The sequence below is a fragment of the Enhydra lutris genome, unplaced genomic scaffold (assembly GCF_002288905.1).
Source record: "Enhydra lutris kenyoni isolate GAN:26980312 unplaced genomic scaffold, ASM228890v2 scaffoldscaffold10, whole genome shotgun sequence".
Taxonomy (NCBI): domain Eukaryota; kingdom Metazoa; phylum Chordata; class Mammalia; order Carnivora; family Mustelidae; genus Enhydra; species Enhydra lutris.
Window position 1 is genome coordinate 41,667,057 of NW_019154094.1, and position 15,807 is coordinate 41,682,863.

Sequence of the window (15,807 nt, forward strand, 5' to 3'; positions counted from 1 at the left end):
AACCTGACTCTACCTGATAAGCTGTTTGACCTTGTATGGATTCATTTCCTCTTCTATAAAAATGGAGAAACTACTTACTTCACTGAGATGCTTATGTAAATGACGAGATCATGTCCACAAAAGCCTTGAGTACAGGGTAGGTTTTCAACAAACATTACTCAAGTTTTCCACTTCTTAAGACATCATCAAACTGGTGGAAGTGTTCATGAATATTGCCAGTCTGTTTTATTAGTCTCTCTTTTCCCTTTTTATGAAGTTATTCCAGTAGCCACCGTTGATCTTATTTGATCTCTGGGTACCTATGGAATTCCAAGTTGAAGAGAGAAGTAGGGAAATAGACTTTTGGGATAATGCCTGTAGCAGAAATAATGCTACGTGTTCACCAACCAGCTCACTATTTCCTTTTCTCATCCTTGTGAGTAGGAAGACTACATTTCCCAGATTCCCTTGATTTTAGCTTGGGACCATGCAACTTGGCTCTGCCCAGCTGTATGTGGGCAGAAGCGATACATGCAACAACTACGTCTAGCTCTTAAAACTTTCTAGGCTAACCTCCAGTGTTTTGTTCCTTGCATCAGAGGGTGTGTTGATGTAGATAGAAGTATCATGATAAGGCAGAAGGTCTTGTAAGGCCAAGTCACTGGATTGAAGAACACCCCTTCACAATTTGGGTCTGGCTTTTTGTCGGCAAAAAAATACATTTTTGTTGTGCTAAGCCATTGAGATTTGGGGGATTCGTTGTTCATTCCTGCATAGCCCAGCAGTAATTATCTTAATACATATAGCAGCTCCCTGGTAAATTAACTAATTCATTCCCTGATGAAAAGGAAGGCTGACAGCTGGAGCCCTGTTGCATTTTTGCAATGACAGGCTTATGTTTAAGAACATAGACACACCTCATTTATGCAAATCTGTAAAGAAGTCTAATGGTACAGACTTCATGCAAAGATACTTATGCTTCTTCATGAGACTTTTTCAAGAAATCTAACCCTGAAGGTTCTTGGTTCTTGAATGCCCAGTGAGCATGTGTCTAAGCAGAAAAGTTTTATCAACCTGAGTTTTCCAAATGTAGAAAATAGAAAAAGCCAGTGGAGAAAGGTTTGGATCTGAAGTCAAGGAGATGTAAAGTTACTCCTAAAATTCTGAGGACTTCCAAATCTGTGTCTCCAGCCCAGGCCACAATATTTAGCCCTGACTTTCCATCTGTCTCCTGCACATATCACTTGGATGTCTAAAACTTGCCTTGTCCAAAACTATACTTCCCCATTTCCCTACTTTATACCTCCGTCCTCCCTTTAAAAATCCAGCTCATCTTCTTTTATACCCCATCTACCAAATTGCTGAACCATGGGTGTTCTTTTCTCACTTCCAGTCAACACCAATCTTGTTTCATCTGCTCCCTGAACATTCTTGAGAACCAAGGAGATAAGATAGCAACAGGAAGGGAAAAAAAAAAAAAAACTTAAAAAAAATATTCCAGAATCTCGCCACCAAAAGAGAAAAACCAGGATAGTAAAACAAAACAAAACAAAAAACATCTTCAGCATAATTAGGTGACTCCATGAAGCACAAAATGTGAACAGGTGGAGCCAAACACTGATACCAATAACATCTGCATGATGTCAACTCTATGAGATGAGATGAAGTTGAAGGCAAAGGGAATGTGGAAGGCTGAGAGCCAGCCCCTAGAAGGAGAGTATTCACCCCTAGAAGGAGAGGACTGTAGGAGAGTAGGCTTGGTGGAGCTATCTTAGAATGTCAGCCAAAATTAAGAGGGATATATTTGGGCCCCAAGTTATAGGTGAAAGTAGGAGAGCTATAGGAAGCTTGGGCAGAAGTCTGGGACCTGGGAAGTCTAGGGACCAAGCAGCTGAGGCTCCATAGCCAGAGAGAACCCCACACTGGGGAGAAGCCACTAGGAGCAGAATACAATTTGAGCAGGATGGAGATGCTAGAGGAAACAAAAAGAGAAAATTTGGATGGGAATGAGGGAAGGGAACGGAACAGAGAGTAATAATTTCAGAATGTACTGTCTGCACAGTCTCAGTTTTTATACTAATAGAAGTGGTAACCTAGAACTCTAAGGCTAGACAATCTACCTTGGATCATCCCTATTCCTCCATACAAGAAACCCTCCTCATAAGAGGACAGGGAAATGTGTCCGACCTGCACATGAACGATGGAAAAGGATCATGTCAAATCCCATTAAAAACTATTAAGAGAAAAAGAATTCTGAGCATAATAGTATTCCTATAGATAATGTATGTATTCCACAGACAGGGCCACAAAACAGCTGAATACTCAAACCTAATATTTCAAAACAAGCTAAAAAAAATGAAGAACCAACAGATGTGAATAAGTAATAGTGTAGGTGAAATTGTGAGACAAAAAGATTTGAAAAGAAAGCTAACCAAAGGACAGCTTAAGAAAGGCAGAACATTTCAGAAGGAATAACTGAATAGAAGGAATAAAGAGGAGAGTAGACACCATAAGGTGAATAGGGGATGGAAAGGAGGAAAATAAAAAAGCCAGAAAGGAGATTATTTAAAGAGTGGAAGAAAAGGTGATATAAAAGGTAGACAAAGAAGGTCCAACATACACATGGGTCCCCCAAAAAGAAATGCAAAGCAGGGGAAAGGAACAAATTGTTTACCTAAAACAGTAATTCGGGGATGTTTTTCCTTGAAATTAAAGAGAAGACTTGAATTATATCTTGAAAAAGTGCACCACAAGCCTGGGAATATCAGCCCAGAGTGATAAACGTTAAGACCTATTTTAATCAAAATGACTGAATATTAAAGAGAAAAGAAAAAAACTGTTGGTCATTCAGACAAATAGAGTAAGTAAGCAAGAATGGTATCAGACTTTCCTACAGCAGCGCTCAGTGCCAGCAGACAACTAAACAGGTATTTAAGATACTCAGGAAGAGAAAAAGGAAACCAAAGACATTATATAAAGCCATACTGATGTTCAAGTATGAAAGCTATCGGTCAACTGTTATGAACATGCAAGGTGCCAGGAAGTATTATTTCCCATTAGCCTTGCCTAAGGAACCTACTAGAGAACAAACTACAGGCAACCAAACTGAGTGAAGAGGTATAAACATAAGGACTGGGTTGCGGGGGCGGGGAAGCATTAAATTTATAGTCACCTGTAAAACTCACAGTTCCATGACTGTCAAAGAGATAATACAATTGTACATTCTGATCATGCAAATATAGACAAGTATTAAAAATTGGGAAATTGTCTTTCTCCGCTTGAATTATTCACTTAGCATAATCCCCTCAAGTTCCATCCAAGTCGATACAAATGGTGACAACCATTTTGAAGAAAAAAAAAAAAAGAATGGAGTATGTATGTGAAAAATAGAATAAATTCACTATTGCCTTTACATATTAACTGGAAACAAATGAGTATTTCTTCTAATTAGATGCTAGAGGAAAGGGATGGAAAAGAAACTGAGACTACTGGCTAATTTCAGTGTAGTTGGGAACCAACCCTCGGTGTCACAAAGGGGGAGGACTAAAAGTATTATATGAAAGTATTGATTCAAATGCTAACCATCAGAACAGTAGTGACGGGCTTTTTACCATAGAGGTAGAACAAGAGGGAAAAAACATTTGAGAATACACCCTCCTCTCACATGAACCTCCAGACCCAAGATGTCCTTTCTCATCCTTTCTCCAGTCTTTAAAGTTATGCCTCCATCCAGACAGCCTTCTCTGATTCTTCTAGCACATGTTAATTGTGCCCTTCATCAACCACTCCTAGGTACTGGCTCCCTTTGCCTCTAAATGTCTCACCTTTTCTCACCAAGAAACAAGGAAGCAGTGCTCTATATAGTTGTATAGTACTTCTTTCAGATTATGCCACAGGGTTTTGCATGCAGAAGGTCTTCAATAAGTGTTGGTTCATCAGTAATTTGGGATTGATGGAAGGATTTGGGCTTCAGCCCCTAGGTTTTTCTAAGAACTTAACATTGATACTAGTCAGAATTCTTTGAGTTTTGAAGTGACAGCAGTCCTATTCAAGTTGACATAAGAAAAAGAGGAATTTATAGGCCTCTGAAATTGAAATGTTTTAGGGTAGGATTCATTTCAGATATGGCTGGATCCAGGTACTTAAGTCATTATACCAATATCAACCTTTCTTCTTTTTTTTTTTTAAGATTTTATTTATTTATTTGAGAGAGAGACCGTGAGAGAGAGCATGAGAGGGGAAAGGTCAGAGAGGGAGAAGCAGACTCCCTGTGGAGCTGGGAGCCACATGTGGGACTCGATCCCGGGATTCCAGGATCATGACCTGAGCCAGAGGCAGTCGCTTAACCAACTGAGCCACTCAGGCGCCCCTCTTTCTTTGTTCTAGACTCTGCTTTCCTCTGCATTGTTTTTATTCTCAGACAGGCTCTTCCCTCATGGTCAAGGACGATCCCCAGCAATTACAAGATTAACATCTCCAGGAAAAAAAGATGTGTCCCATTTGCAGTAGCTCCAGTAAAAAAGTCCCAGGATTAAGTTTCATTGGCTTGGCTTGCATCATATGCTCATCCTTGAACCAATCACTGGCCAAGACAAATGCTTTTGTTGGCCAGGCCTGGGCCATGTGAACACCCCTGAAGCTACATCCCAGTGGAGAAGAGGGGCTTTCCCAAAGGAAATTAGGGCACTGTTACCTGAAAAGGGGAGATGGATGGGCAAAAACAGCAGATGTCTGTTTTAGTGTTGATGTGTTCAGTGAGCAGACTTGCAAGGAAAATTCCCACAAGTGAAGATCATTCTTCGGGGTCCCAACTTTGAGATGTGTGGATGGAAATCTCTCTGGTGTTTTCAGAGTCACAAAGGGCTTATTTACCATGTTTTGGGTGGAGAGGAGCCAATTGCCATGGGGCCCAGCCACGATGAAGGAGCCAGATTTCCCACAAGTTTGGTGGTTTTTCTCACTGTGGCCCACATGCTCAGCCAGAGGACAGTGAGGGGTCTGGGAGGAGGGATATTTAATTTGCAGAGGCATTTTCAGGAAGAGTGAGGGACTTGAGGAACAGGGCTCGACTGAATGCTGAACGTCCCGCTGAGTGGCTCCTGTGATCTCATCTTCTGTTTCCTGGGTTAGCATCTGTACTGTGTTTTACCTTTCCTTATGATTTACTACTAGTCTTAGATTAGAGATTCAGTGAAAGCACCAGTGCCCTTGGACACTAAAATTCTTCCCTTCTCCAGGCAAAATACCTCTGTTTTCTTCCTCTTGGAGATTTGAGTACCTGGTATAGATCATTACCCTGGATTGGGGTAAAGAGAATCCACTGAGGTAGCAAATGGGGAAACTGAGGCAGAATGGGTAGACTTGAAAATGCATATGTTTCTCTCCTACATATTTAATACTTTCATCTGCACTGGACCCTTCCTATCAACATTTAAGCATCCTTGAGTTTCTGCCATTAAAAAAAAAAAATCTCCCTAAATTACACTTCCATTACCTATCTCCCAACTCCCCTTCATGGCAAAACTTCTTATAAAAGCTTTTTTTTATTCCATCTTTCCATTCCCTCCTCCCCATGTCTCAGTCCACTCTGATCTGCTGGCATCCCTGCCCTACACACACACACACACACACACACACCCACCCACCCACCCACCATGAAAGAGTTCTCTTTAAGTTCCTCATCAGTTCCAAGACACTCCAGTGAGGGAGAAAAATGTATTCATTTCTTAGGTTGAAAAGCAGCATTATGATTTTCAGTTTTAATAAGTATTTGTTGAATGATTTAACCAGCTTGAGCTAATCCAGGGTACAGTGACTTGTACTGTTATTATCAAATCCCTGGGAGAGGAAATAGAATTATTTTGCCTAGAGAAGGAAGAGTTCTAGGATCCAAGGGGCACTGATGCTTCTCCAAATCTCTAAAGTGCTACCAGACAGAAGAGGAAGGTGTGGTCTGGATGGTCCCAGAACTAAGAACACCTTCAGGAAGGGGGATTTCCTCTCATTTTCAGAAATATTCTAATGGTCAGAACTCTGTAAAGAAGAAAGGACCGCAACAGGATATAGTGAGTTTCCTGTCACTAGCACTAATCAAACAAACTATTCTGTCAGGAGTAGTCAGAAGAGAGTCTTGTGTTGGGTGGGAGATTACCCCAGAGGACTTCTAGGTGGTCTCCATGGACCTGCCTTTGCCACTCCCAGCTGTGTGGCCTTGAATAAATCATGCAACTTCTCTGTTCCTGTTGCCTCAGCTGTAAATGGGGGTGCATAATAGCACTTATCACAGAGGGTTGCTGTGAATATCCAAGTGCCATAACGCACAGAGGGCTCAGCACCATTGCCTGGCATGTAACAAGTGCACAATAAATGTTAGTGGGTATTTGTACTTAGTGCAAAGCCTTGTTCTCTAGATGGCACCTGATTCTCAAGCATCAATGTCATCGGCTGCATTTAGCTTTTAGCTATGGATTTTCCTTGGAACTGAGTGCAGAGAGAGCCCGGGGAAAAGTGCTAAAGAAGCCATCATAACTCCTGGTGTGCATGTCGTGCTGTTAACAGCAGTTTTTGCCAGAGAGGAACCTGGAGACTAAGAAAGTAGTTTCCATTATGTACCACATAGGAAGCCTAAAATGCATCTGTTTTGAAAGGTGAAAGATATAGGTGGGCCTCCCCCTTCTCCTGTCCCTTCCCTGCCACCTCTTAAGCTCAAATCAACTATGCAAATATTTTCCTAGGGACAGAATCCTATGACAGTTTACTCATGGTATTCTTAATCACAAAGATAAGCAGTCACTCATTTTGGCGTAAATATGCCTTAGCTTATGAGCTAGGTCCCAGGAGCTTCCGTTCCATATCACAGGAATCCTCTTAACAATTCTGAGAGGGTAGTTCATTCCCCAGTTTGCAGATGAGGGGACTAAGCCTCAGAGAGGTTAAGTAGCTTTTCCAAGGTCACATAGTTGGAGCAAGGACCTAAACGTCCAAATTCTTGCTGTTCAGTGAATTGTTATCCATAACCTCTGGAAAATTCTGGAATTAAGGACATTTGTATTTAATGAAGCAGTCTCCAATAATAGAACTCTTAAAGCACATTCCCGAGAAGGTTAGGAAGTTTGATTTTTGCTTTGCCTAGACTTTTTGGAGGACAAGGGAGGGTGGAGGATTTCCAAGAATGGGGCCACCCCTAATCTGACTTCTCTTCATGCTGACTTCTTTGTGCCCTCCTGCAGGTCTGGGTAGATGCTGGGACGCAGATCTTTTTCTCCTATGCCATCTGCCTGGGTTGTCTGACTGCTCTGGGAAGTTATAACAATTATAACAACAACTGCTACAGGTGAGCACTTCACAGCCCTACCCGCTGTCCACCAAAGCCCTCTGTGCTGCCAGGCTAGTTCAGGCTGTCCTCCCACTGTGTGGAGCCAGGATGAGACAGATGGCTTGTTTCTTAGACTCTCCCTGCCCCAGGGTCACAAAGTGGACCACCTGAGGAGCTAGGAAAATAATGAATGTGTTCAGAGTACATTGCAGGCTAAAAGCAAATCCACTCCAGGAATCTTGTTCAGGCCTCCATCCCACCCTGTATGGCAAACATTTATCCCAGGGCAAGTAAGTGACTTGCCCACAGTGACATAGCTAGTAAGTGGCAAAACCAGGACTTGAACCCAGATCTGGCTTTGTTCTTCTGTATTCTGTTCAGAAACCAGCTCCCTGCCCCTTCTCACTTCATGTAGGCTCCTCTCCTGTCCCCATCTGGAGTGGCCAGTGCCCCATCTTCCCCCACAGCCTTCCTCCCTGGCCTCCTGCATGTGGCCACACCCAGCACTGGGAAGGGAGGTGCCCAAGTTGGGGGCTGAGCCTGACACTGTCTTGCCCTGGCTGCCTGGTTTCTCATGCCTGCAGCCTGATTTCTGCTCTGAGGCTGAGACCCACTGAGGGCCAAGAACCCACCCAAGGTCTCCTAGCATAGCGGTGCATGATTCACGTGCAGATGGCACCCTGAGCTCTAGCTCTAGGCCAATGGTCTGTTTGCTGAGGTCTCTCCACCCCTGCATCCAGTGCCTGGTCATGGTAGGTAGCTCTTTGGGGGTCTCATACCTACTAACCAAATAACTCAATTGCTCTGTGGCTCAAGTGAGATCATGCATTTGAAAGAACATTTAGCAGTGATAAAGTTCCTCCCACATTATCTCCAGCTACACATAGCAGAACCTGGACTCTGGCTGAAGTCTCCCGGTTTCCATCCCAGGACTCCCACACATCTCTCTGAAAGCTAGCTTCATGGTCACTTTATTAATCCATTCACTAAAACCATGTGCATTGTGGCACTCCAGAATCAGGAGTGGCACAGCCTCAGTCTACAGAGTTCATAAGTTGGGGAAACTGAGGACAAGGAAGTGACAGTGAGCAGGTCCAGCATGCTGTAAGGAAAAGCCATGGTAGAATCCAGTGTGCCGCTAGACAGCAAGTTCTGTTGTTCCTGGGGGAGCTTGTGCAGAGAGGTATCGGGTAGAGCTGGACAGAAGGCTGCTGGAGAGGTGGTTGACCATGCCAAGTTGTTCATAAGATCCTCTCTATCTTCCACGCATTCATGGAGAGGCAGGTCTGAGGGATGAGAGGCAGAGCACTGTGAGCCACTATATGAACAGTCACCATGGACAGGAAGAGAAAGGCACTGGGGCCGGGAGAACAGCACAGCAGGCCTCTGGTCTGCATTGAATGTGACCCACTTGGGATGTTAGGGAAGGTTGCTGTTTGTCTACGGCTGTCACCCCTGTCAGCAGCCAGCACTCAGCGTGAGCCCTCCGTGCAGGGCACTGCAGAAATCATTTGGTCACTGTTCGGCTGTCAGTTCTGTGAGGACACAGGCTGGGTCTTCTTGTTCCACACTGTCCCTCAAGCCTAGTACAGTGCCAAATGATGTGTCAGGAAGCGAGGAAGGAGCCGTCTGTTATACAGATGAGGAAACTGAGGCCCAAGAGTAGGTTGCTTGCTCATGTTCACATGGCCAGTGGTGGAACATGTCTTTGAACCCAAGTTTGTCTGGTTCCTGCACCCCTACTCCTCACTAACAGGGATGGCCAGTTTTTTTCCCAACAACTGCAGCCGACAAGAATTCGGTCAAGACCACCCTGTCTTCAGGCTGTGTTCTGGGGCAGTAGCGACTGTCTTCCCCACCGAGCATATGCGTAAAATGCGCTGGCTGCCACAGTTCCCTTCTGCTCTCCCATCCAATAGGCAGGTTATTCCCCCTCCCAGCGGCAGAAGAAAGCAGATGATACTGCAGGTGATACTGCAAAATCTGAAGGCCCGTTTTATTTCTATTTCCAAATTGTTCTTCGAGAAGATCTTCCCAACTCAGAAGGAGTAAATTAGTACCCTCTCTTCTGACAGCATAATAGCTTCTGGAGGTCTTCAAAGCCCAGCTCAGCTCCTGCCAACTTAAAAGCGCTTGTTACATAAGCTCTCACCTAGAAGGTGCCCTGCAGGAAAGAAGTAGAGGGATGGGGAATACAGCGAACCGGGCGGGGGCAAATCCTCACTTCAGAACACAGGCTGCTAAGCCCCTTCTTCTTGAAAGTGCAGGTGCTCTGAGGACTGGGGTGTGGGACACAGTGCTGGAAGGGACCTCAGGTGCTTTACTGTGCTTCTGTGGTGTGAGGCAGTCATTCCGGAGACCTCTGGGGATAGATGGGGACTTTGCAATAAGGGATATTTGTTTTTCAGCAGCCACATGGGTACCCACAGATAATTGTCCACGAGTCAAAATCTGAAAGTCTTAATTCTTGGCGGGGCGGGGTGGGGGGCACTTTGTTTTTGTGCAGCTCCTGGAAGATGCATGGGTTTTAGTGTCTGAGATAAATGGATGCACATTCCATCCTCACCAGTAGAAGTCCCTGAAATCTTGAGTATGTGATTCTCCTCCCTGAGTCTTGAGATTCAGTGACACAGTGTTCAAGAAACCCCAGCCCAGGACTAGGCACATTGCAGATTCCGATTACAGAGGAGAATTCCAGAATATAGAAGATACAGAGAAAGCATTTTCCTCACCAGGACCACCTTGTTTCTCACTGTTTGATGAGGCAGGGTCAGGAAATAAACATGAGGAACATCTTCACCCTAACCTTGGGCATAAATCTCCCCTTACCTTGCCTGAGTTGCATTTCCCTTTAAGAAGAGAGAAATCAGGGGCACCTGGGTGGCTTAGTGGTTTAAAGCCTCTGCCTTCAGCTCATGTCATGATCTCAGGGTTCTGGGATTGAGCCCCACATCAGGCTCTCTGCTCAGCAGGGAGCCTGCTTCCCCCCCCCCCGCCTGCCTCTCTGCCTACTTGTGATCTCTGTCTGTCAAATAAATACATAAAATCTTAAAAAAAAAAAAAAAGAATAATAAGAAGAGAGAAATCAGGCTTGCAGATAGTCTTCAGATCTGCCAGCCCAGCCCTCACCCACAGTGCCAGAGGAGTTCTTTATAGAGACTTGTAATCAGTCACTCACTGCCACAGTAAAGCTGTGTAACAAACAGCCCCCAAAACTCAGTGGTTTAACATGACAAGCATTTGCTTTTATTGCTCACAAGTCTCCTGGCCAGCTGGGGAAGCCCTCCAGTGGGCTATGAATTGGTTGGGTTTGGCTCCAAGGTGTAGGCAAGCTCAAGTCTGCTTCATGTTTGTACATTGTGGGGTGCAAACGGCAAGGACAGCAGCTCCCCTGGGAAATTCCTTTCCTTGCAAATCACAGAAGGCATAAAGGACAAGTTCAGTCACATAAGCATATCTCAGACCTCATTTGTGTCACATCTGCTAATATCCTGTGGCCAAAGAAAATCATGTGGCTAAATCTAAAGCCTATGGTGCAGGGAAATAGACTCATCCCTAAGGAAGAAGGTAGGGGGAGATGACTACTTGCTAAAAAATTAATAATCTGTCATAAGGCCCAAGAAACTCTGTTATCAAGCATTTTGTCTTATGGTGAGATCAGGTCCAGAGAAAAGAATTGCAGGGGGCAGTGGAGCCCATGTCTCCGGACCCCCAGGGTAATGCCTTCTCCAGTATGCCCTTGATCCTCAGAGTCATTGTAAGGCAACTGGGTGTCACAGTCACCAACATTAGTGTAACCTTTGGTTACATTACAAAAAGTATGCTGTCGGGAGAAGAGGAGGTGAGAATCCTGCTCTGTTCTTGAGTCTCAGTCCTAGACGTGGCGCTTGAAGAGGGGTCAGACAAGCTGGAGTGTATTACAGATCACTAGCAGGATGAGGATCTGGTAAAGGAACTGGGACAGTTAACTGAAGGAGCAAAAAAACTCAAAGGGGATGTAGGGCCACTCTCTTCAGCTCTCCCAAACCTGAAGGAGGTGTAGGCTGGTAGGAAGGGCAGAACTAAAACTCACCAGAGAAGGCCGGTTTGGGACGAACACACATGAGGAAGTTCTTAGTGCTGTAAGCAGCACAGGGGGGCCAGCCAGGGGAAAGTGCCATGGAACCAGGGGACAAGACTTGCTAGGGTCTGAGCCGAGGCAGCCCTGTGGTGGCGTGAGCCGTCACCACCATGGGGACACCCCAGAGCCCTACCTCAGACCAGAGACTGGCCAGATCCTCTAGGAGCGCCTCCTGGGAAAGTGCGGCACACAGGTGCCCTAAGCCTAACTGGCCAGTGCCTGCAGCCAGCAGCTGAGAAGACTCTGAGATTACCCTCTGTGGCTGCGTGAGGATGCTGGGCCTGAGGGAGGAGAGGCTGGGAATTGTGGGTTCTGCCTTCGTCTTGGCAAAGCCCCATCATTTGCTCTCTCATTTCTCCTGGGCTGCAGCTTCATGCTGGTGCTTCTGCTGCTAAGCCCCTCCCCAGGGCAAGAGCCAGGCGCTGCTCTGATAACCCCTCCATGCAGTGTCCAACCTGGAAGGGTTGCTCCCTCATGGGAACTGAGCCATGAGGGCTCTGAGGCACTGCTCCAATAAATAGTGTGGCATGACGGGGTATCTCCTGAAGCAGGTGGGAGCTTCTAGTGTCAAGTCCATGGATGCTCCCCTGACTGAGAAGCAGCTGTTTCTCAGAGGCCTATCCTGCCCTCCTAGCTTTGAGCTCCCAGGAAATAACTCCTCTCTTGCTTTCCCTGGTTTCCTCTCCTGCCAGGGATTTGGAGGAGCATGGCTTTGTCTCCAAATATCTTCTCAGTAGTGTATTTCCTCACGTGCCAGCCTTTCTTCCTTCCCATCCCTCTCCCACGCTTCTGGTCCACGACCCACCTTATCCTCTAGAAATGCAGGAGAAGCTGTGTGACCATGGGCCAGCCACCTAACCTCTCTGAACCACGATGGCTTCAACAGGCATATGTGGCTGTCTGTGCCCACCGTGCCCTGCCTGCTCCACAGAATGGCTATGGTGCTCAGAGAGAATGTTCGAGCAGTGTACCTGTTCCTCCCACTCTGACCTCAGCCCCTCTCACTGCTTCCCCGCAGGGACTGCATCATGCTTTGTTGCCTCAACAGTGGCACCAGCTTTGTGGCTGGCTTTGCCATCTTCTCAGTCCTGGGCTTCATGGCATACGAGCAGGGGGTGCCCATTGCCGAGGTGGCAGAGTCAGGTAAGTCTGCCAAAGGCGAGGGAGGCCTTGGGGGACTGGTGGTCAAAGTACAAATACGATCTGCCTCCTCAGCTCATTCTTCTCCTGGGTTCAGGTCTTAGAAGGTGGCCCCACCATCCATCCTCAAGCCAGGATCGTGGGAGAGAAACTGTGACACCTCCTCACTCCCATATCCAAGACATCCCCAAGTGGTATAGCTTTTGCTTCCTGGGTATTGCTCCACTTCATGTACTTTGCCCCAGCAACACTCTCCCCGCTAGCCCAGACCCCCGTGACTCCTCATCTACGTGATTGCAGGAACCTTCCACTGGCCTCCCAGCTACCACTACTGCCCCTTCTGTTCCATGTGCAGATTGGCTTTCAAAATGCAAATCTGAGCATTTCTTTCTCTGATGAAAAGCTTTTCTTAGCTTCTCACAGTGCTAGATTCTTAGCAGGGCCCCAAGGCCATCGTTGCCCAGCCTTTGTAGCTTCTCCACCCACATCATTCCCTCACCCTCATGCTGCCCTGCTGTGGTGGTCTGCTTTTGCAACATTGCTTGCTTTCTCCTACCCTGGGGTCTTTGCACATACCGTTCCCTCTGCTTGAAGAATCTCTCTCCCTTCCCCTCTTCTAAGATGCAGAATCATGATGAATGAGACATTCTTAAGTATAGATTGATGTGTGTTTATTTCAAACACACTACAGACAGAGTTATTATTGCTAATGTGATTACACAAAATGGTGAATTACTCTTGCCTTGATTTACATGGTGTTTGAATTCTAGAAAAATTCAGTGTGTATTTTTTTAAAAGTGTGAAAATAGTTTGTGTTTTTATGACAAACACATTCTAACCCCAATTAAGTCTAAAGTTTTTCACCTACAAGAATATTTAGTAGAACCATTTGTCGAGAGTAATACAGGTAGCTTAGCCATTCTGGCCTCCATCTACTCCATGCTAGTCATGCCCCCACTTATTGCAACCACCCTCAGGCACCCCTGGGAGCCACACTGCCTCTGTTGAAAATGCTGGTCCACAGTGTCCTGTTTGGTGTGGCATGCATAGATAAGGAAGCATCCCTCTAACCCACCAAGCTGGCAGAGTGGGATATCTGGACATCAGAGCAGGTGCATGGCTGCAAAGCTCTTCTCTGTGACCACTCAGGGTCCCCCTTCCTCTGGATAATGTATGTCAGAGATAGAGACAGTCCCTGCTGAGCTCAAGAGTCCAGATCTAAACTAGAGAATATTACTATGACTAAAGGTCTCACTCAGCAAGTGCTGGCTCTGGGCAGGAGTGGTCTCAGCTCAGCCCTCCAACATTTGCTTCCCCTATTTGACAGATAAAGAAGCTGAGGCTCAGAGTGGTGAAATGACTTATGTAAGGTTATACAGGCTGGAAGGGACACAGCTGGGACTTACTACGGGCCATCTGGCTCCAGAGCCCATGCTCTGACCATGCCATCCTACTGCCCACTGTGGTCACCTGACACTTGACCAAACATCCATGCTCCTTCCTGGCATGAAAGTACAGTGCAGCCCTGTGAAGAGAGAGCATTCTCTACAGGAGGATTGCCCTCTCCAAGAATCCATTTCCTCCTCTATAAAATGAATTTCCTAACACCTACCTTAGGTAGTAAGTGGAATAAGATATCTGCAGCACTATTTTTTCTCTTTATATCACTCTTTAAATTTTATAGATGAAAGAGGAGTCATAGATGGAAAGGAAAAGAGCCAACTAAAAATAAAGTTTGTTACTTTTTTTCCTAATTTCAAACTGAAAGCATATTCATGGTGGAAAAATGTAGAAATCTTAACAAAGGAAAAACTCTGCACTCCGAATATGACAACACTTTGGGGTTCTACTGTCCGGATTTTCCATGTATATATATCCATACTTGTGGTGATGGAAACCAGATCAAATTATCCTTGGTATTCTGTAGGCTTCATTTTCCCATTTACAATAAAGCACAAGGAGCTTTCTGCCTCCATGAACAGAGATCTCAATCATGAGTTTTAACGGTTATGTGGTCTTCCATTCGATGGATGGATGGATCGTAACTGATTTACTCTGTCTCACTTGTGAGGCTCTGGGGTGGTTGTTTTTAACACTCTACCTCACAAACCATTCACAGCATCTCTGCAAGGTAGGCTTTAAAAGGTCCTGCACTTGTGTGTGCAGAATATGCACCACACTCCTGCAGAGGACACTCTTCACATAAACAGCAGCCCTAGGCTTTCCCCTGCCCACTGCAGATGAGGACCCTGTAACTCAGAGCTTGAGTTACCCAAGTGGTTCACCCAAGTTCACACAGCTCATAGGCGGTGCAGCCTGGCTCTAGCCTTTTCTGGCTCATCTTCCTGTGTTGCTTCTTGTATCCAGCAGGTAAATCTGCTCTGTGCCCCTGTTGGACAATGTGGGTGAGGCTAAGATTCTCCTTAGGAGTCTCTACCATTTGGAGAAATTGCAAGTTGCAAGTGAATGTGTAGCCATCTCACCTTGCTCAGAAGGACCTCGGCTTGCTTTCTGATGAATGATTTTTGGAAGATACCTAATTAAATGGCAGAATATTCAGTGGGATGTCCCAGAATACCTGGAACCTGATCCAGGAAGGCAACATGCACTTGTCACAGGGCTCAGATTTTGTCATGCTATGATCCCACCACTGAAATTTGTGGCCCTCACCCACATGTTCCTTGCTGTGTTTCTGTGATTCTTTCGTCAGGTACCCTCTCCTAGAGGTTGAAATTTTAGACAGCTTAGAATTGGGTCTTGCTTTTTTATACTGTCTTGATTATCCATGTCTTTTAATTGGAGTATTTGTTTTCATTTTGTAAGTACTGATGTGGTTAAGTCCTAAATTCTGTTTCGAGGCAGAAAACGTCAGAATGATCATCAGAAGTGGAAAGTGTCAGATCTGTGGTAGCAGGATTAAGTGATATGTTGTTAACTCTAGGTAGACTTTGATGGGTTATGGATGCATATTGTTGGCCCAGCTGCTTAGGAAATAATAATAAGAGGTAGAGCTACAAAGCTTAGAAGAAATACAACTGAATATGTAAAAATATTGATTAGCTCAAAAGAAGGCAAGAAAAACACAACAGAGTAAACAAATGAAACCCCCCAAAATTCAGAAGGGACAAAAAGAAAACAAATATGAAATGGTAAACTTACACCTACCCATATCTATAATTACATTAAATGTAAATGGGCTGAATACTCCAAGTAAAAGGCAGAGATTATCAGACTGAGTAAAAAAGCAAGACTC

At 45.3% G+C, this 15,807-nt stretch overlaps 1 protein-coding gene across 1 annotated transcript in view; it reads left to right on the forward strand.

Annotated features, from left to right (window-relative positions):
* LOC111144092 (sodium- and chloride-dependent GABA transporter 3) overlaps nucleotides 1-15,807 on the forward strand; it is a 125,333-nt gene that overhangs the window by 87,516 nt on the left and 22,010 nt on the right. Inside the window, exons 7-8 of the mRNA XM_022498202.1 lie at nucleotides 7,209-7,312; nucleotides 12,433-12,557. Coding sequence (XP_022353910.1) covers nucleotides 7,209-7,312; nucleotides 12,433-12,557 — 229 coding nt within the window. The remainder of the gene's footprint in view (nucleotides 1-7,208; nucleotides 7,313-12,432; nucleotides 12,558-15,807) is intronic.